This window comes from Canis lupus, chromosome 28 (assembly GCF_048164855.1).
Source record: "Canis lupus baileyi chromosome 28, mCanLup2.hap1, whole genome shotgun sequence".
Taxonomy (NCBI): Eukaryota; Metazoa; Chordata; class Mammalia; order Carnivora; family Canidae; genus Canis; species Canis lupus.
This window is the reverse complement of record NC_132865.1, coordinates 28805337-28825926: the sequence shown is the minus strand read 5'-3', so window position 1 is coordinate 28825926 and position 20590 is coordinate 28805337. Positions and strand designations below refer to the sequence as shown.

Below are 20590 nucleotides of genomic sequence, written 5' to 3'. Positions count from 1 at the left end.
CCCAGAGGACAGCTGGGCTCCTTCACATGCCCACCTTTACTTAGCACAAAGGGGCAATGCTTTGGGCTTGTTGCTCTTTCTCTCTTCAGAGCACTTTTGTCACTGATATAAATAACTTTTTGATCCATCATACGAAATGACTAATTAATTTTAGGAACTATGTAAGAATACAACCTAATATGTAGCCATTTGACCACATAGCAGTGAAATGGCTGTATTTATATGGTTCAGAGTCGTCACTAGGCCAGTCAGTTCATGCACTACTATTCTTGCTGGGAAGGAATGATGCCACCAACAGTGCAGCCAGCAACACACAAAGAGGGTCCATCATGACCATGACCGATGATCTGCCCTGTACCTCACTGGGATCTCTAAGACCTTCTAATTTGACATGTGACCTCATTCACTGCCCCCCTGAACCTTGTGGAACCTGGTTCTCACACAGCCTTGTGAAGCATTGGATGCTTTTTCTAAAATAAGAAAACTAGCATCTGAATGGTAACCTCCAGGGAAATGGTCAATTGCTGTTTTTCCCAGAACTCTTAGCAGTCTTCTCAGCCCTTGTCATAGATATTAACAGGATGAAAATAGATTTACTCGGTGATGTGGAAACATGGAGCACCCTCCTCCCCCAAATTAATCAACATATGTAAACTAACTTCATTTTGCCTGTTTCCAAAAGAAAATAACTTCTGATTTTAAATTTAAATGCAATGAACATAAATCAAATTTTATACTAAAAACATATCTTTTTATATTCACATCAAGAAATATTTATAATCCCATGTTATGACAGGTTCTAGGAAGAAACAAGACATAGGAAAGAAAATAGAATACACAGATGAGAGCACATGTGTCTGTGAACACACAATCACAAACACACACACACACACCAGAAGTGATAACAGAGAGACTTAGAAAAGCAATAGAAAAAGATACAATGACAGGTCTCTCAGAAGACACACTTTGAAATAACATCACTATATTATTCCTTGATTTTATTCTGCCTTGAGGGTAGGTACCCTCGGGTAACTACTAACATATCTATGAACATCTGAAGAAAAAAGATATGATCTTAAGGTCTCCAAAACTCAAACTGTTCTACACAGACTCATTGATCAATCATCACACCATTAAAAGAGTGACAACTAGACATGATGTGTCTCCAGATGTGATACAAGAAGCTGACACAGGACCACATATGAAGTATCTTGCCACAAGGTCAAGTCACTTAGACTGAAAGTGTAGAAAATACAAGATAACAGAATTAGTTCAATCTGACCACAAGAGTTAAATGTGGTGAGTATATCCAGAAGTTCCCCCCAAACTCCCATCAGTACTACCACTAACAAACAAAAGCACCTTCCCCTACTGCCTTATCCTCATTCTAGAAGAGATTCACCTGTTGGATGGATGAATAAATTTTAGGACCTTGAGTCTCCCTCCTAACTAAGACTCCATACAAAACTGTAAAAATTCCCCCATTATAATCTCATCTCTTTATCTTTCAGCCTCAATCCCTGTTAAATTACAGTGGGGCAAAAGAGGTAGACATGTGGGCTATATGTCTTCCAGAATGTAGAGAAATAGAGGGGCAGAGAAAATGTGATAAGAAGATGGGGAAAGAGCCAAAGGACTCCAACTCTTGAAGTGTGCAGGAGGGAACAACACTTATACAGAGAAGAGTGGTTACCCAAAAGTAAAATTGGGAGGTTGGAGGGTTTTTTCAAATTATGACCCAAAAAGTCTATTCTTTGCCATAGAGCAAGTCATTGAACTGTGTTAATGAAAGAGAATTGCTAGATGGGCTATAAAATAAATGCAAAACACAGCCTCTACTGGCAGGATGCTTACAATTTAGTTGGAGGGAGGAAACTTACATACCTGAGTGAAACAAAGCCAAATTAAATTGTGAAGTTGAATAACATTAACTCCACAGGGGCTACAACAGACATCGTAAGACCCGCTATCAGCCGGGTGAGAAAGCAGGATGGCCGAGGTGGAAGTACAAGTCTTCGAAGAGGAGAAGAAAGGTCAACTGAACCCTCAGGATGAATAGGATTTGAATCAGCTAAGACTTTTTTCATGAGAGAAACAGTGAGAGCAAAAGTATTCACAAATACTTTAAGTGCCAAGTGTGGCAGGCAGTGTATTGAAGTTGATATTGTAGGAAGATACATAAGCTAGAACAACCACCTCCCAAAGACTTACTGCCTAGTATAGACTCAGAACCAGTAGACCAGAGTAACTAGAGATGGGAGTGTGTATTCCAGAAAAACAGAACGAATAGGGTGTGTATGTGTATGTGTGTGTGTGGAGAGAGAGAGCGAGACAGAGAGAGATTTTAAGAAATTAATTCATATGATTACTTAGACCAAGTAAGTCCAACAAGTACAGGGAAAGTTTGCAGACTGGAGAACCTACAGAAGAGCTGATGTTACAGTCTGGAGTCCAAAGGCAGTCCAGATGCAGAATTCCTTCTAGTCTTTGTTCATAAGGCCTTTAAGGGACTGAGTAAGACCCACCCACAGGATGGAGGATAATCTGCTTTACTTAAAGTCTATTGATTTAAATGTAAATCTCATCTAAAAAAACACCTTCACAGTCATATTTAGGTTGTGTGTGACCAAATATCTGGGTACCCTTACCTACTCAAGTTGACACATAAAATTGATCATCACAGGGTGGGATGTATGTAGGAACATAGATCAGTGGTATGAAAGCCAGATGAGGATGATTCTTGAGCCATCAGCCAACAGCATGCTGTAGGAAGACCAAGCTAGGGATATATCTAGTAATTTGGAGACATAATACTACCCTATCATCTTTATCTCAAGACAATCAGAAGCCATACCTTTACATCATTCCTCAATTGCTATAGGGTTGACACTTCTCTCCCAGGAAAGCAATCCTATATTATGATTTTTTTACCTGATTGCACGCCCTATCTGAAGAGTGGGGGCTTTTTTTTGGCCTTCTTATTGATACAGTCATAGGCACGGACTGCATGAGGAGCACCCAGAAACTATTTTGCATTTTGAAAAGCCTGGATGAATAGAAAGGAAATTCAGTTTTCAATTTTGAAGTTTTTTAAAGCAATTCATGTTTTCTGTTTTAGGTCGAAATAAGTAACGGCGCTGACTCTGAAACTTGGCTGCTGAACTTGACTTAGGAAGCAAAGCACCACTGAGAGCATGTCTCCACATTGACACGTTTCACTTCCTCCCAGAGGACGGCCTGCGCCTCCCTACTTCCCCACAAATCATGGAGTTCTTTGGTCACAGCCTATGTATTATTAGCATTGTGCGCTAGATGAGTTGTAGGTGATTGGGTGGGTATTTTTTAAGTCATTTTCTTCTTATATGAATACTTGTAAATTATTTTTAAAAATCGGTTTTTCATTTTTTAACAAATTTAATGTGAGGCATGCAAAATGAAAAAATGTCATGAAAACCTTCTACAGTCAATTCTAAGAGAAATACTGGGTTTTGTATTGAAGTGTTCAGTCAATGTTGCTGACCACTGCGGTTATCCTATGCCTGATGGAGTTTGCATTCACAGACGTTACAGGGGACTACTCAAAGTGAGGTAGATGCTGTGACAGCTGACAAATGGACCACAGATCTGACTTTCAGACTGACCATGGGTCATTGTTTCAACACCACAGGACAAAACATGGAGTCTTTTGTTTTCAACTTTCCAAAATGCAGAATAACATTATGTCAGTCTAAATTTTCACATTCATGCGCATTATCTTGTTCTTCCTGTATTCTGAAAAGTATATATCAAGGGGGCATGGCAAAGTAACATGATTAGTAGGACACCTTTCCTCTTTTGGAGGGTACATAGGTATCTCTGATGTTCATATTTTCAATTCTTTATCCCAATTCTGACATTGGCATCTGATCAAAACATACAGATGTGGGATGGGGAGACAGAAATCACAACTGCAATTCTGCAGTCAGGGATATTGCTCTTAGATATCCAAAAGGAGTACTAACTAGAATTTAAATAAAAATTTGAAAAAAAAAAAGATATCCAAAAGGAGCTTTAAAATGGCATTGAATTTTCTATAAATTCTTCTTAAAAAGATATTTATATTTGTTTTACATCAATTTTTCTTTCTCCTGCCCCATCCCAATAACCAAGAAAGTAATATCGGAAACATAATTTTCCATGGGAAAAACATTATAGTTTTTCCTTTCATATATTTCAATTACTATTTCCTATATCAAAATAAGTCTTGCTCACTTTGTACAGCAACCAACATGAGGCCCACCCATTGGCCACGATATTGTGTACATGTGCCTATATAATCCAAAAGTTGTTAGTTTGGCCCATGCATCTCTAAGAAGTCAATCTGTAAATTATCGAAAGTCATATGCAAAATTTTTTTTCATATGCAAAATTTTTATGTGTATAGAGATTTTTTTTTTTTGGAGTCCGTATATTTTATGAGACTCTGAAGAATCAGAACTAATACAACAAAGTCTGCCCTGGTTCCTCCCAGTTCATGACAACCACCGTGGACATTCTAGTGGCTCATTTTAGTCCCTAGCCTTTCGATTGTGCCCCCTCAGTCCGGTGATGCACACTGAAACCCATCATTTTTCATTCTACTGAAAAAACCCAAATTCAAAAGAAGAGGAGTTCATAGGGAAGCTCATAGATGGTCAAATCCAAGCCACCATTGCACAGTTGAGGGATCTGAAACCTAGGGGATTTGGTGGACTTGTCCAGAGTCCTGTGTGTATACAGAGTGGCAAGAGCTATGGCCAAAGGAAAGAGAATTAAAGGGCAAATGGTAGGGTTTGTGTCCCAGGCCCACCACTGTGGCTTTTGACAGTGCTGGACATCTTGGCCTTGGAATTTTACTCATCTGTAAGGCAGAACTATAATCCCTCCCAAGAGAAAGGTGAGAATCAGGTAAAATGTAAAATGTATCCAGTCGACTGTGAAGCATTCCACCAATTGAAAGAGGCAGTTATTATCGTAATATCAGAACAAGTTGGACCCTGTCTGGAGCTCTTGCTGTACAGCCAAGTGTTATGAAAACACCAAACTCTTCTAAGTTTTCTAAAAAGTAGCTTGAAAAAAAATTGCCATGTTCAAATAATTAGAAATAATGAATACTAAAAAATTTCATTTCCTAATTTAAAAATAACATTTATATTTCAAGGTTAATACATATTATTATTATGGATGAAGCTAATAGAATATCAAAAACAGAAAGCCAGTAAGACTAGAATAAAACCAATACATGAGTATTTTTAATTTGTCATTTCATTGCCCCCCCACACACACATACACACATGCGCACAAACAAAACGCAGTTAACATTTCACAAAGTAGCACCATACTAACTTTTCTTGCTGTATTATCTTGGTGTAAATGTGTACATACTGCTAAGATGCACTGGAGAGTCCTAGACCTTGTGTAACTGCCAGTGACAGATTTGAGGAGGAGATCATTACACTAGTGATTTTTCTATAGATTTTCAATATAGGTAACTGCTTAATATGGGATCCCAGCAATCCATAATGATCATTCTAGAGTTCCAGAGAATTTACCTTTCATCAGAGACAGCTTAGATCGATCTCCTCTCCTTCCCACTTTTCTTCTCCCTACCTCACCCCTCTCCTGGCTGCCCCTTAGAGGTCCTGCTCCCCTATGACAAAGGGATGAAAAGAAGTGCTGAGCTTTACAGTAACACTCAGCAGTCATCCTTGATCTGGGTCTTTGCACACACTGCTGTCATGGTCACTGCTCCTTAGGAGGGAGTGCCTCCAGTTCTTGCAGTTTTTGCCTCCTGTTGTAGGAGATCCATCCAGCACTGTGCATTATGCAGTGGGGCTTTCAACAGACCTGTTCAGTATGTTCTCCATTCGTGCCAAATCTTGGCATCTCCATATGCAACATGTGTCCAGAGTAAGGGAACATGAATGTGTCCCTGAGCATGCACTCATTTGCCGGAGTCTCAGCAGCCTGAGAGATGGTGCAGCTCTAGGTTCAAGAGTGGACCTGGCAAAGCTAAAGATAGGATGTCCACTGCCCATTAGCCCCTAGTGCTGACTGGAATGCAGAAGGGGAGAGTTAAAACCAATGTTTTTTTTTCTTCTTCTTCTTTGAACAATCTTGGTATTGTGTCATATAAAACCTTGGTGAACCCTACCCCAGGCTGTATCTTCTATCGTGTCCATGACTTATCCTTTTGCTGGCATTGTGTGTCCACAGGCACCTGGGATGCTTTCCAGCCTTCCTTCTATTCGTTTCAGCTTCCAGCTATATTTCATGACTGCAAAAGAGGAGTTAAAGAGCATGTAGCCTGTTAGAGAATTCCCAGGAGACAGAATACATCTTGAGGCATAGAACCATCTACGTCAGACAAATCTCAAACATCTCTTAGGAAAAGTTCTAAGCTAATATATCCTCAAGTATCTTAAACCTTTAACCTGCCCTATAACGTGAGGGTATGTGTCCCTAAAACAAAAACTTAAGTTCCTATCACTTGAAAACTCGGAGGCTTTTGACTTACTTTTCTTGAAGATAACTTGACACCTTGCCCTAGCAAAATATTGACTTCTTTCTCTCTTTCCTTCAGCAAAATAAGTGCTGCTATTTCCTATAGACCTCACTAAGGAAGGTAGCCAGCTTCAAGAGGCTGGATCTAACAAAATAGAGCAAGGCTGTCATTTGTCTCACTTAATGAATGGGACACTCATGATTGAGAAGAATTTGTGTTCCCTAGAACACCAGCTAAAATGTGCGTTGCAAAGCTGAGGAAAACCATCGTGACTCTGCTAAATTGAGAAGCAAATAAAAACCAAAATTGCACTTTTCAATCTTCGTAAATTAGAAAGGAAGCTTGCCAAAAATAAACACCTTCGTTTTAGACCTAATTTAAAAATTTATACTATCCCAAAATGTGGACTCAGTAGGGAGTGAATATTTTGGCTTCTCCTTTCTGAGTCACCTTAGTATGTAACTAGGAGAACTTTTACAGTTGATTAGAATTCAAATGTTCTAACTTGACATTTTAGCTCAAGGTAGGAGCTGCTTTCAGGGGATAACTGAATTAAGCAGGAAAAAATACAAATAATTTATCTTTTTAAACTTAGAAACCTTGAATGTCTGTTTCTCTTGTTTCCTTCCCATTTAGGAGTCATCTGTAACCTTTGCCGGATAGGTTTGTGAAAGTGTCTGTTAAACCTGCTGAAATATTCATGATAAACAGGCCCACAACCTAAGAATGTTATGTCCAAAAGTAGAACTGAAAAAAGAAACCACTGCTCGTATGACTGCATAATGTACAATGCAGAATTGGGGCAGGTATATTTTAATTGTTAGAGGAAAGTATTTATTAATAAAGAATTCTCCAAAAAACAAAATTCTCAAAAATTTTAAAATTTGTAGGCAGCTTCTCTCTTTTCATCCTAAAGAAGCTTAATTTCTTTATTGAGGACTAAGGTGGGGGGAAGGGGGAGAGGCAGGGAGCCATTTCTAGAAAGTGGATAAGCTTTCTTAAGTATCAATATTTCTAGAAAAATTTGGTGTCAGATGAAAAACTAATCATTTTCCTTGGGCCTGCAAGCATATAAAAGACAAGAATCATGTTAAATGCTAAACATTTTAAAACTATGAAATATTCAAAGAATCTAAAATATGCTTTGGTTTGAACTTGAGAGTTAAATTAAGTAAAAAGAAGAAAAAGAAATGAGGTAGGAGAGAGAAAAGAGACGTAGGAAAGGGGAAAAGAAAGGAAAGAAGGAAGAATCCAAAATTGAAAGTCTACCTAATTTGAATGTGGAGATGTCAGTCCTTCACTTAGAGTTCTTGTGCTCCTTTCTTTGACTAAAAACATGGAACCATTTTCTGTCAAGGGCATGCTTTTTCTTTCCTCTCCAGAGTTAGGTTTTTGTTTTGTTTTGCTTTGTTTTAAACAGTTGGAAGAAACCAATGATCTTTCTAGCTATTCTCATAGAACTTGCTTTGGCAGGTAAACTTGTCAGTCTATAATAGTTAGGATTAGATTTACCTACAGAAGAGAGAAAGAAAGAAAAGAAAAGAAAAGAAAAGAAAGAAAGAAAGAAAGAAAGAAAGAAAGAAAGAAAGAAAGAAAGAAAGAAAGAAAGAAAAAGAAAGAAGGAAAGAAAGAGAAAGAACGAATGAACAGTGGCTTAAACAAGATGGAGGTCTAGACCTCTTCATATTTCAAAATTCTAGAAATAGCAAAGAGCTGGACTTGGATTCCCTAGAGATGAGGACCCAGGTTCTTTCTTCTTTTTCATTATGTGTCCTGCCATTCTCAAGCTCTAACACAATTCAAGATGGCTGCCAAAGTGCCAGCCATTGCTTTTGTATTCCAGCCAAAAAGAAAAAAGGGACAGAGAAAGGTGCTTCTTTCATTTAAGGACATGTCTCAGAAGCTGTACATACTACTTCTGCTTACATCCCATTAGCTAAAACTTGGTCCACCCTAAATTTAACTGCAAGGAAAGCTGGGAATTATAGTCTTTAATCTTGGTAGCCTAGTACCCATCTAAATTTAGGGGCTTCTTTCTTATTAAGGAAGGGAAATATGTATTGAAGAATGTTTAGCAGTCTCTGCCATACAATTCATATTAGTTTGCATGATTTTTTAGAATAATGTTTTCATTTAACTATAATACATAATTGAAAAAATACATCAATTCTGTGAGAAAATAATCATTGACTCTTGAAATGAGAATTTCTACCTCATCTTTCTACCTTTCTTCCTAGAAAGAAAAAATAAATAAATCTATGACCCAAGATCCTTCTATGTTTTCCACAATTCTTCAGAGTTGTGAAGCTTTCCTTTCCTGGAAATTAAATTTTAGCTTTCCTTTCCTGGAAATTAAATTTAAAATTCAAGAGCCAATCTGATGTTTTGCTTGGTCCTCAGTATTGTGCTACAAAAATAAATTTTTTCTCCTATGGTTATAACTCTTCAACTACTTTATTTTAGCAGCATCTTTTCTTCTAATTGATTAGCAGTGTCATTATTTTCTTTTTATTCAATTCAACAAATTTGTGTGGACATTGATGCTTAGGAAGGTGGGGCAGGATATATAGATGGAAAGTATATAATCCTTTTCTTGTTATTTTCTCTCAGTAAAAGTTAGGCCTGTGTTTTCCCTTCATCTGTTTTTCAAGAACATATTGGCTACCGTGGAATGAGTATTTTAAACTACTTGATAGTCTTTTACTCTAAGAGAAACTACAATTGAGGGAAATCATAAAAATTTTGTAATTACATTTTATCAAACATCTCTCCTAGGCTGGGTGGGGGTAGGGGCAGAAAGAGACAGAAAAACAGAGACAGAGAAACCTTCATACTATTTATTAATACTACGAGGTGATTTCACTCACTGAAAAGTGTTATATTCTCCTAATATCCAGTGACTGCAAATTGGCAGCCATCACTAATGATTGAGGGATTAGTTGAGTTAGGTACATTGTACACCCGCATCCACCCACAAACTTGAACACCCGAGTGTATCCTTTTCTAAACAATCACTTTGCTAAAATGTGCCATGTGACCCAAATCCCTTAACAACAAATAACATAAGGTCATTTTAAGGATTGAACGTTAAAAGAAATAAGATGCCTAGAGCAAGAAACAAGATGCCTGGTGCAGGATCCAGTTGTAGAATAGAAGGACCCCAGTGACTCCTTTGCTCAGTTTACAGATGAGGAGACAGGCTGATAGCTGCAGTGGCTTGTCCCATGTCCCTTTGGGTCTGCTATGCAAGCTCTCAGCCCAGCCTTCTTTACTCTCTCGTTGGTGGACTCCAGCTGTCACAGGTCCTGACTAACTAGGCATGGGCTGTTGATTGCAGTCTGATGATTTTTTTCACCTTGTCTTCAGGGCTCAGGACAGCTGAGGAAGACACCTGCTGTTGGCTCCTCCCCCACCACCTTCCCTCTGCTTGGATCTGAGCATCAGAAAGTCCCCCGCTGATTGGCTTTCATCTTGCCATTTTGTCTTCTCAGGACAAACAAAAAATCCCAGATCTCAGATCACTGCTGATTGCTTCCCAAAAAACAGAACAGCGCAGTATTTCCGGCCTTCTCCTTTCTTTACTTATGGTTTAAACATCTGACCTTATCAAGTCTTCTCATGATTTTTGGTCATCCAGCAAAACCACTGGTGTCAGTGTCTTCTAAAGACTTTTGTTCATGAGGAAGTGATTTTGCAAATAATTGCTTGAAGTTGCTTTTTAACTGCCTCACATAGTTTCACTTCTTTTAAGCCTCATTCTTACAAGAGAATTGCTCTCTTTCTCTGCTGGCTTCTTAAATCTATTTCAAACCTCAAATAGCAGACATTGAATGCAGTTTTACAAAATAGTTTACTTGGGTCCCCTATGTAATATGAAACCAAGAGCCTAGTCATGGTGATTATTCCTATTGCATTCAGATAATGATGATACAAATAGAGTATTATAAGTGTGACTGTTAATCAGCCTTCCCATTCCTTCAGCAGAACTTGCCTTGTGCTGTGAGCCTTCTCTTTATACTGTCTAGTGTTTTTATAATTATAAACTGTCACATTTAACCCATTTATTAACCCATTATTAACTGTCACAATTAACCCAATAATTTACATTAGTTAGTTAAATATTTAACCCTAAATATTTATTTAGGTTCTTCTGTGGCTCTTCACTTTTGCCATCACTCTAAGTAAAAAAAGAGTTTCCTGCGCAAGACATTTTTAGGCAAAATATAATGTATGGAGCACCAAGTTCAATAACTTTAGAGAATGAAATTTAGGACAATTCGTGTGGCATACTTACGTTGTTTTTATAAGCCAGGCAAAGCTCATTAATTCCATTTTATTCATTATTTTTAAACCACTTGTTTAGTGTAGTGAATTTTTTTAAAAAATCAATTAATTGATCTTTGGATTTTTAAAATATCACAGAGGAAGGCTATCGGTTACAGAACACAAATATCTAAAGTTCATCCAAAAATCGAAATTTCCTGGCCCTTTGTAAATTTTTTTTTTTTTTTTTAATGCTCCCAGGCTTTGCTCTAAAGTCTCTGAGCTTGAGTCACATTGGTCCCATTAATCTTTGTCAAGAAGGAAGTTTGGAGGGAGGGTTGAAAAGGCCAACCCCAGATCCTGTTTTATTCTTTCTTCATTTGTTTCAGGGCCCATGGCCATCAGCCCTCCTTGATTTTATTCTGCCTGAGTTTCACATTTTCATAGGTATAAATATGGGGCTGCATGATAATTACTACCCCTTAAAAAAATGGAGAGTTTTCATTAAAGTTTTCCTGCAAATCTAAGATGCCATGTGATAAATGCTAGCAGCACAGAGTACTATTAGCCCGCATGGTAACTGTGGCAAGACTAGGTCGTGTTCTCATTTAAAGACATAGATATTTCAATTTCGTCCTGCCTGACTCAAAGGGAATTTGGGTGTTAACACTTCAAAATACTTTTAAGTCCTTAGGGAGAAAATCCAAAGTGAAAAGTATTAATTTCCAATTCAGTTCCTAAAGCAAAATGCCTGCCTCAGAATAACAAAGTTATTTCTTATCCTGTGGCAGAAACGTATAGGTGAGAACTCCCACTGAGACCTCCCATCTGAACACACTAAGGAATTTCTGCCATTGTAGGTAAAGAGACAGAAAAAAAAAAAAAAAACTGGCTTCTCAGTTGTGCTTACCTTTCAAATTTTTCTAAGACTCCCTTTATGTGACAAGAACTCTGCCAACAGGCAACCTCATCTATCCACAACAGAACAGAGAACCGAGAAACAAATGAAAAAGCTTTCTATCCCTGTAAATGTTGTAAAATCCACATTCTACAACTCCTGCGTTTTTTTTTCTGTAGAAAAAAAAGCATTTATTTAAATCCTAGTTACTCCTAATTTATACACAAGTCTAATTACCTTAAAGTCCTAGTTTTCGACCACATTTCGACAACTGAATTGTAAGCCTAAAATTACAAAGGGAGCTATGTATAAAATAAGCAGAAGTAGTGAAAGTCATATAATATACTCTGTCTCAAAGAACAGACACAGAACACTAATATAAAAATCTATAGCACAGTTGTCTGGGGATATTGAAGGTGAGAATGAATACACTTAGCAGAGTCTGTGGACTGTTGACATTGCATTGCTTCAGGGAGCAGCTTTTTATTCATACAATGATCCATATGATATTTTTATCTTATCAATAAAAATATTTATTGGGAATTAGGAACGGGAATGCCTTACTCAAGATACTTTCATCTGTCCTAAAATTATATTATTCACTTTTATTTAAGTATGACAATTTACTGTCATCTCCTGCAGAAGTTTTCAGATAATCATATGAATCTCCAGTGTCTACAGTTTGAGTAGGAGCCCTTGACACCTGGCACTGCTGTGCCCTGCCTGACCTGCACATTATATGCTGGCCTTGGTGGTCAATACAGTCTTTTCTAATAATTAGGTATGTAAATTTCACTTTAGAAAACTCATGATTCAAATGCTTAAAATTAAGATGCTTGGGTATTAAAACGGTTAAAATAACTGTCATACCAAAGACATTCCCTGAATGTCCTATGTAGGAGCCACGTGCTAGTAAGAAGACATCTCTGGTGGGGAAAAAAAAAAAGAATAGATTTTCAAGATTGTGGGCCTTGGTATTAGCTCTCTGGAATGTTCCCCTTTGATAAATTTTCCTCCACCTTACAGTTGCCGAATTATTTCTTCTGGTAGAAGGCCTTGATTTCTTTTTCAGTTGCAAAGATCTCAACGTCCTGGGATATTTCAGAGAAAAAGGAAGTCTTTGAAGAAAGCGTGAATGTGGCACCCCTTTTTCCATGGGAAGTAGTTCTCCTGCCCACATTCATCAAAACAAACTTGCTTCCTGGTGCGTTCTTGGCCTATCAGCATTCCAAAATAGGAAATCTCTCTTTGATAGTGGCAGCATATATCAAACTGGGGTGTGTAGTTTCTTCTTCTTTCTTGGATAATTCCGATCTGCTCTTTGGTGTGTAGAACTGACAGGACTCAAAAGCTACCACTGGTCTTGAAGTTTCTCTGCAGGTTGTTGCCATACTAGCATCGGGTACACCAGCTACGTGGGTAAGACAGGATGAGATGACCTCCTTCACTCTGCCCCACGTGCCAGTACCCACTGATGGCAACCTATGGCTGCTGCTTCTTTCTTTCACATCACCCCAGCTGATCACTTTCTATATGTGAGGTGTGCAGGCACTAGCCACTGGCACATAAAATCATAACGGAGAGTTTTCCAGCTAGCAGCCTACAATCCAGTTGTCAAGAGGTGTATTAACCACACAGTCCTAAATCAATGCCCGCTAGGGCTCGGCACAGAAGGGCCCTCATGGGAGATGCTGGGGCTTTCCTTCTTCTGAATCGAAAGTCCCAGCAATTGCAAGAGGAAGGAGAACCCATTCACAACCTTCCTCTCTCTCTCCCTGTGTTTCAAAAAAATACTTAGTGAGCACCTACTTTGTGTAGGAAGCTGGGAATCACCAATAAATCAAATACACATCTTTGCCTTGAGAAGTTTACAGAAGAAATCCAAATAGCTTACAGGTGGTCAGTAAATTGCTTTCCTTGGGTCCAGGTTCTGGAAGGGACATCTATTCACTCTATGATCTTGAGATCTCACTAGGCCGTAGATGGTCCTCGTTCATTTAGGCAAGCATGTACCATATTTTTTGTTGTGACTTTATGAAAGAACACATTGACAAAATGAGCCTCTTATGGCTCAGGACCTGAATAACAAATGCCAGAACTGCAGGCACTCATGTCCCACAAACCGAAGCAAAGTTGAAGGACCTCTGGATTTCTATGAAAGGTAGCAAGTCTACAGCTCCTAGCTATCAACAGCAATTGTGGTCACTATTTGCTTAAGTGAGATCCACAGACATTTTCTTGTTACATCTGGGGTGATCTGAGAGTGGTGCCCTAGGGGCTTATTCGATGGGTCAGTGTTTAAATAAAAACCAGGCCAGACAGGTAAGGGAAGTCACTAAAAGAGCAAAAGCAATGCTAAATGCCGTCCCCATGCATAATTAGATTATGCAACACATGGCTCTTTCTTAACTATTGTTTCTAACTAGATGTCATTATTATTTTACTACAACTACTGCTGCTGCTGCTACTACTACTACGACTACTACTACTACTACTACTACTACTACTACTACTACACTACTACCATTGAAAGCACGGTAGCAGTATTTAATTGATAAGAATGTCTCTTTGTTGCTGTGACCAATGGTAGAAAGTTTGCTCTCACATTTGAAATTCCAACTCTGCCATCTTGTGGAAAACAATTGGAAGTACCTAAAGCTTTTCCTTCTATTTCAAAGGCCAGGACCTGCTGGTTAAGAAAACAGGAAGACAGGACATTGCACCTCCTATTTCTACATATTTTTAACCTTTAACATTTTTACCAGCAGAAGTCATTAAAAAAAAGAAGTTTCTGTCTTGAACAATTCTTAGATGGCTTGCCAACCTAGATGTGTCTCAATCTTGACACTGCAACTTAATGTAAAAATCTTGAATGATATTTTGTACCAATATGAATTTCTACTGCCCCCAACACTGTGTGGTGACTTCACTGTAAATTAACTTCTTTTCTACAGCTTTTTGAGCTACCAGGTGAATTAACTGAAAAAGTTGAATCCTGTTAGGAACCAATCCTAGATGACATTGGTAGCCTGTGAAAAATGAATGTCTTTTTTCTTATATAAACTGGTAACAAGACTTGTTTTCACAATTCCTTTTTACATTTTTGTGCATATAATACCTGTATATTATACTCATATTCTAAAGTGACCAGAAAGTGTTATTTAATAGAAACTACATACATTTTTTATGTCTCTATAGACCCTTTGATTCTGGGTACATTTACAATAAGTTAGCAGTAAAATAGACTATTCTTTTCAAGTATGAATAAAAATGTACATTGAAGTAAAAGATGACTACTGTTTTTTTTATGACTACTGTTTTTAATAACATTTTCCCCATTATGTTATGTATTTATTCTGGTAAAATTGGGAAAGGGATGCATCTTGAATGTCCCTTCATTCTAATATCAAGGAGAAATTAAGTCACAGGCCATGTGACCATAGGAAACTCAATCTTTCCTTTTTTTTAAGATTTAATTAATTTATTTGAGAGACAGGGAGAGAATGAGAGGCGAGACAGGCAGAAGAAGGGTCCTGCTGAGCAGGGAGCCAGACACAGAGGCTCAATCCCAGGCCCAAGATCATGACCTGAACCAAAGGCAGATGCTGAACTGACTGAGCCACTCAGGTGCCCCAAAACCCAGTCTTTTCTCCAGGAATTTCTGAGCATCCCCATGAGGGTTCCGATGCTCTACAAATCCACCAACGTGTTGCTAGTGTAGGCTCACTTCAAACAACTGCTATAGGCTCCTTTGCCAATGACAAACTTTCTCACAACTTCCTCCTGTTCCTGCAGCTTACTCCTGGCAACTTCTTCCCATACAGGAACTCGAGTTCTCTTTTTATTTCCCAAGGCAAGCTGAAACAAACCTTTACATTTTATTAAACCTAATACATTTTATTAAGGTTTGATGGTCAATAAAGGGGCTATATCCCAGAAGAGAAAAGCTTAAAAGTGTATCTCAGATACCAGTGGGCCTTGAGTTATTCTGAATTCATCTTCACAGGGCAGCCTCTGAATGCACCTCTCTTCTTAAACACCTGCCTGCTACCTCCTTGCTCCCACAGAACCTGCACGCTCTTGATTTCTGTGTGCTTCCTCATCAGGTTACCAGAAATACCTTCCCTCCACCACATCCCAACCAGGGAGCAAAATCTCCTTAACATCAGAGTAATCTCCACTGGAGAATCTACCACCAGTGAATACAGTTATTTCTATTAGTTAACAGAATACTTAACATCTGGCCTGACACGTGTACACTGGAATCCTGTCCCCAGGTCTGGGCTCTCCAAGAACAGTGAAAGAAGTTGTCTTGAACCAACTGACTAGCACCTCAGAGTGGGTTCATCCCCGAAGAAACAGAGAGAGGGATGGTTGGGTATGTGAAAACTCTAATTTTTCCTTTTTTTTTTTTTTTTTTTTGTAATTCTAAAACAGAGTATATTAAAAAGGCAACTGGAGGGCAGCCTGGGTGGCTCAGAGGATTAGCGCCGCCTTCTGCCCAGGGCCTGATCCTGGAGATCTGGAATCTAGTCCCACATGGGGCTCCCTGCAGGGAACCAGCTTCTCCCTCTGCCTGTGTCTCTGCCTCTCTCTCTCTCTCTCATGAATAAATAAATAAAATCTTTAAAAAAAAAAAAAAAAAAGTCAACTGGAGTGGATGCTGCTTCCAGTGGTATAGTCCAGATTCTACCCTTAGTGATACAAGCCCAACAACATAAAAACTTACAAATGTATCAATAAGATTGAAATACAGTCTCAGAGCACTCATGTACTTAAAAGCAACGTTAAAGAAAAATGGAAATTGAGAAACTTATTGCCTTTTCTTTCAAATGGGCATTTGAATTTTCTATGCCTAGTTGGGCAAATAGAAATTATATTAGATATTCCTAATAGATTTCATCATCTAATCGTGGCTATGAATTTAAACAACAGACTAGCATATATATTCTCTCACTCAAGCATGTTTCAAATTTTCTTTTTCTTCCATTTTTCATCTGTGTCAGAATAACCTAAATGTCATCTCAACCTTTCCCACTGCTTCTGTCTTAATCCTGCCTTTCATCATTTCTTATTTAAATCGGCTCCTATACTGGGGTTTAGAACCCCTACCTTTCCCTAAAATCTCTGTTTTCAAGAGATTTCTAGAATGACAACTCTGAGCTTTGTTTTATCACCCTGCTTGAAATAGGATAAAGAATCAGATCCAAAATCCTTAGCTTGTTATTTAAGATCTTCCATTATCTGATCAACCTACGTTGTCAGCCTGGCCTCTTTACTGCTACTCTCTTTTTCACACCCCATACCTTTGTCTCTTTCATGCTTTTTCCAAACATTCCTCCTGCTTTTTCATGTGCTATTATTTGGGAGCAGTTTTCTGTATATGCTCATATTGTCTTGAATGCAGGATATATTTTACTCAATCTTCAAGACCTAAGTTAAATGTTGTTCCAATCAACATATAATTATGGAGTCCTTGCTAGGTAGAAGGTTCTGAATCTATCAAGCAGCTCTGGTCTCTCAATACTCTAAGAACTTTGGTACTGCTTCCATAGTTACATGTTGAACCCTAGCTACACCTACTACATTGTGAGTTTTCTAAGTACTTTATAAATATGAATCACATTAGCTTTTTTTTTTTTACCCAGTCATATTGCCCTCTTCATTTTCCATCACCTAGAGCCATAAGGTTAGGGTTTCCCCACTTATGTTACTACTATTAAGTGAAAACTCCCCACCCAGCATCTGTGCAATGGGTTTATTAGATTCAATTTTAGTTTCCTAACTGTGAATTTTTTAAGCTTAATTTTGTTAGATTCAGTCAATCATTAAAATCTAGTAATATCATTTTGAATTCTGATTTTTTTTAACCACATTTGTTACTCTTCTCAGATTCCTGTGGCCTACATATTTTCAAAACTTTTTTTTCAGAGACTACAAATTGTTGAATAAGACAAGTTAGGGATGATAACCAAATTATCACATTATTCTCATGGGGCAGGCCTCAGGTGCCTCCTTAGAATCTGGGATGAGGGATCCCTGGGTGGTGCAGCGGTTTGGCACCTGCCTTTGGCCCAGGGCATGATCCTGGAGACCCGAGATCGAGTCCCATGTCGGGCTCCCTGCATAGAGCCTGCTTCTCCCTCTGCCTGTGTCTCTGCCTCTCTCTCTCTCTCTCTCTCTCTCTCTGTGACTATCATAAATAAATAAAGATTTAAAAAAAATATTAAAAAAAAAAAAAAGAATCTGGGATGATGCACTATGGTCGGTAGAGTACCACTCTGAAATCCAGTCATCATTTCCCGAATCTCTCTAGTGTAGTCTAATATATTAATTTTATGAAAAACAAATAGTATATCTGACCTGATGTGTTCTTTGAGAATTAGTTCTTAAAGACCAAGTCAGTTTTTGTGAGATATCATAAGTCATGGCTTGGCATTTCCACTAAATTCATCACTTCATGACATTTAAAATTTACCTTCTTTCACTTTTTGAGAATTCTCACATTGATTACCCATTTTCAGTGTTCTCACCATTCTCTCATCCTCTAAGATCCTCCAAGCTCACCAAAAAGAATGGTCTTACCTGCAGTTCTATTTATTCAATATTTCAACAAGTTATTATTAAATGTCGATAATGTGCCTGATACTGTGCTGGACACTAGGGTTCATCTTGAGCTAAAAAGATGCAACTCCTCCATTCAAAGATTTCACAGTTTTCTCTGTGTTTTGAAAGGTTGCAGTTTGGAGAAACAGATATTTTCTTCAATTATATGGTGCTAATTAATAATTACCAATATTTTGTCTGGTGAGTTATACTTCTTACCAGAGAAGGTAAGAAATACTAACCATTAGTCACTTGCAATTATAACATCTCCTAAAGACTAAAGAAAATTCCCAGGAACATGGCCTCTAGCAGCTGTCATGGAACTTATCCCATCTTGGTGAGCAAAGACAAATACAATAATCACATGATAGGTAAATTCGGAGCAAACCAATAAACAAATTAAAAATAAATTCAGACTGGGGTACCTGGGTACTTCAGCCAGCTAATGCCTTAAGCTCAGGTCATGATCCCAGGGTCCTGGGATTGAGCCCTGCAAATGGGGAGTGGGGGGTAGGGGGGCTGGTTCCCTGCTCAGCAGGGAGTCTGCTTCTCCCTTCCTCCCTGCTCATTCTCTCTCTCTCTCTCTCTCTCTTTTTCTCTCTCTCTCAAAAAAAAATAATAAGTTAAAAATTAAAATTAAAAAAAATAATAAATTCAGATTGTGCTTAAGGGCCATGAAAGCAAAAAAATGTTGTGATGGAAAGTAAATGAATGTGAAATGAGATCCTACCTTCAGTAGAGTAACACTTCTGATTTCAATGCAAGTTCATGAGTTGGGAAAGAGGTGGGCACAATCAAGGAACTCCCATGGTTGAAATATAGTGAGTGTGGAAGGTGTGAGAAACGGTTGGGAAGTGGAAGGTAAGTAGTAACCAGATGAAGAGCCTTGCAAATCAATGAAAGTCAACATTTTATTCAACAAAACACCACTAGAGGGCCTTAGACCCTGATTGACCAGGGACAAGTCAAATTACTTCCAAAGGTACCTCTTTGGGTAATAAATACCAGCAAATACTAGGAACGGCATGTATCTTTGGAAACTAAAATTGTTGGCAAAGAGCATAAATATTGCGCTATTCCTCTTACTTAAGCAGAAACTTAATTTAATTCCATTCCTCCCCATCTTTGCCATTTTAATCCTTTGAGAATACACCTGTGCCAACTCAGAGCAAAGTATGTGCCCATTCAGTTCACTGTGACATAATAATCCTGACATTAGTCAATATGTTGGAAATAAAAATTCAATCATAAAAGACATTTCTGCTTCCAGATTATGTAGAAATGACTTCATTAAGTTTGCTTTCAAAAAGTATTTTCCCCAAAAGCTGATGTCTTCTTAAATGGTAATGTTTAAGGGCTCTAATGAAGACTTGTGTAGACTGAGACATCAGAACTAATGGTGCCTGATTCTGTCTTTGCCATTTCGGTGATAAGAAATAAAAGAGACTGGACGTCTTCACTGAATGCAGGCTTTTCAAAGCTCTTTGCTTGAACAAATTCCTTAAGGGACAAAGTGTCCTAGAGAATAAAAACAGCTAAAGCAATTTCCTTCAGCTGCAGGCATTATTACAGAGCAAATACTTTCGAAGGGAAACAGGGTGGGTCGCTGGTGGGAAGGTACTTCTTCCCCTCCTCTTTCCTCTCTTTTCTTTTCTGACTCTCCTTCTTCTCACCTCCAATCTTTCTGCATTTCTGATGCCTAGGACCGCCCCCCCCCCACACACACACACATGTTCTTTAATCTCCACTTCCACCATGCATTAATTCCATGTCACTGAGTCAGTGAAGTTTCTCCAGAGTCTGAGCTTCCTTGTCTATAAAAGGAGGCTGATACCTACCCCAATCGGTTGTTAAGCGAGAAAATACATTTAATGCAGGTAACACAGGTCCTGACATATTAGTAAGTGCCCTACAAATGCTAGTCTTCCCTCACCCATTCTGACCCTCTCAACCCCCTGCCTCCTCTTCCCATCATCCATGTCAAAGGCCAACAAGTTGTTCTACAGCCAGGACTAGCTTCAGCTGTAACCCTTGGGGTCCAAGGGCTGAAGGCCAACAGGCCTAGATTTTAACACATTCAGAAGCACATTCTAGCACGCAGAGTAAAGTTCTATCTTTTTTTTTTTTTTTATTTCAAAAGGTTTCACAAAGAATTATCTGACCTCTTCTGCTGATTAAGGGCAACATTTTTATTTAAAATTGGGGAAGTCTATGTAATGAAGTCAAATCCTACACCTACTTTCATGCTTTCTTAGAAGCTTATGAGGACCTGAAAGTAACTAGATGGGACAGCAATCTGC

General features: G+C 38.4%; 1 protein-coding gene across 3 annotated transcripts in view; it reads left to right on the top strand.

The window, feature by feature from the left end:
- NKAIN3 (sodium/potassium transporting ATPase interacting 3) overlaps positions 1-14972 on the top strand; it is a 619999-nt gene extending 605027 nt beyond the window's left edge. For 2 of the 3 annotated variants that reach the window (XM_072804505.1, XM_072804504.1), the window contains one exon: positions 3119-14972. In XM_072804505.1, the coding sequence (XP_072660606.1) occupies positions 3119-3132 (14 nt within the window). In that variant the 3' untranslated portion in view covers positions 3133-14972. The remainder of the gene's footprint in view (positions 1-3118) is intronic. The other variant, XR_012020159.1, reaches the window with a different exon arrangement.
- The last annotated feature ends 5618 nt before the right edge of the window (positions 14973-20590 follow it).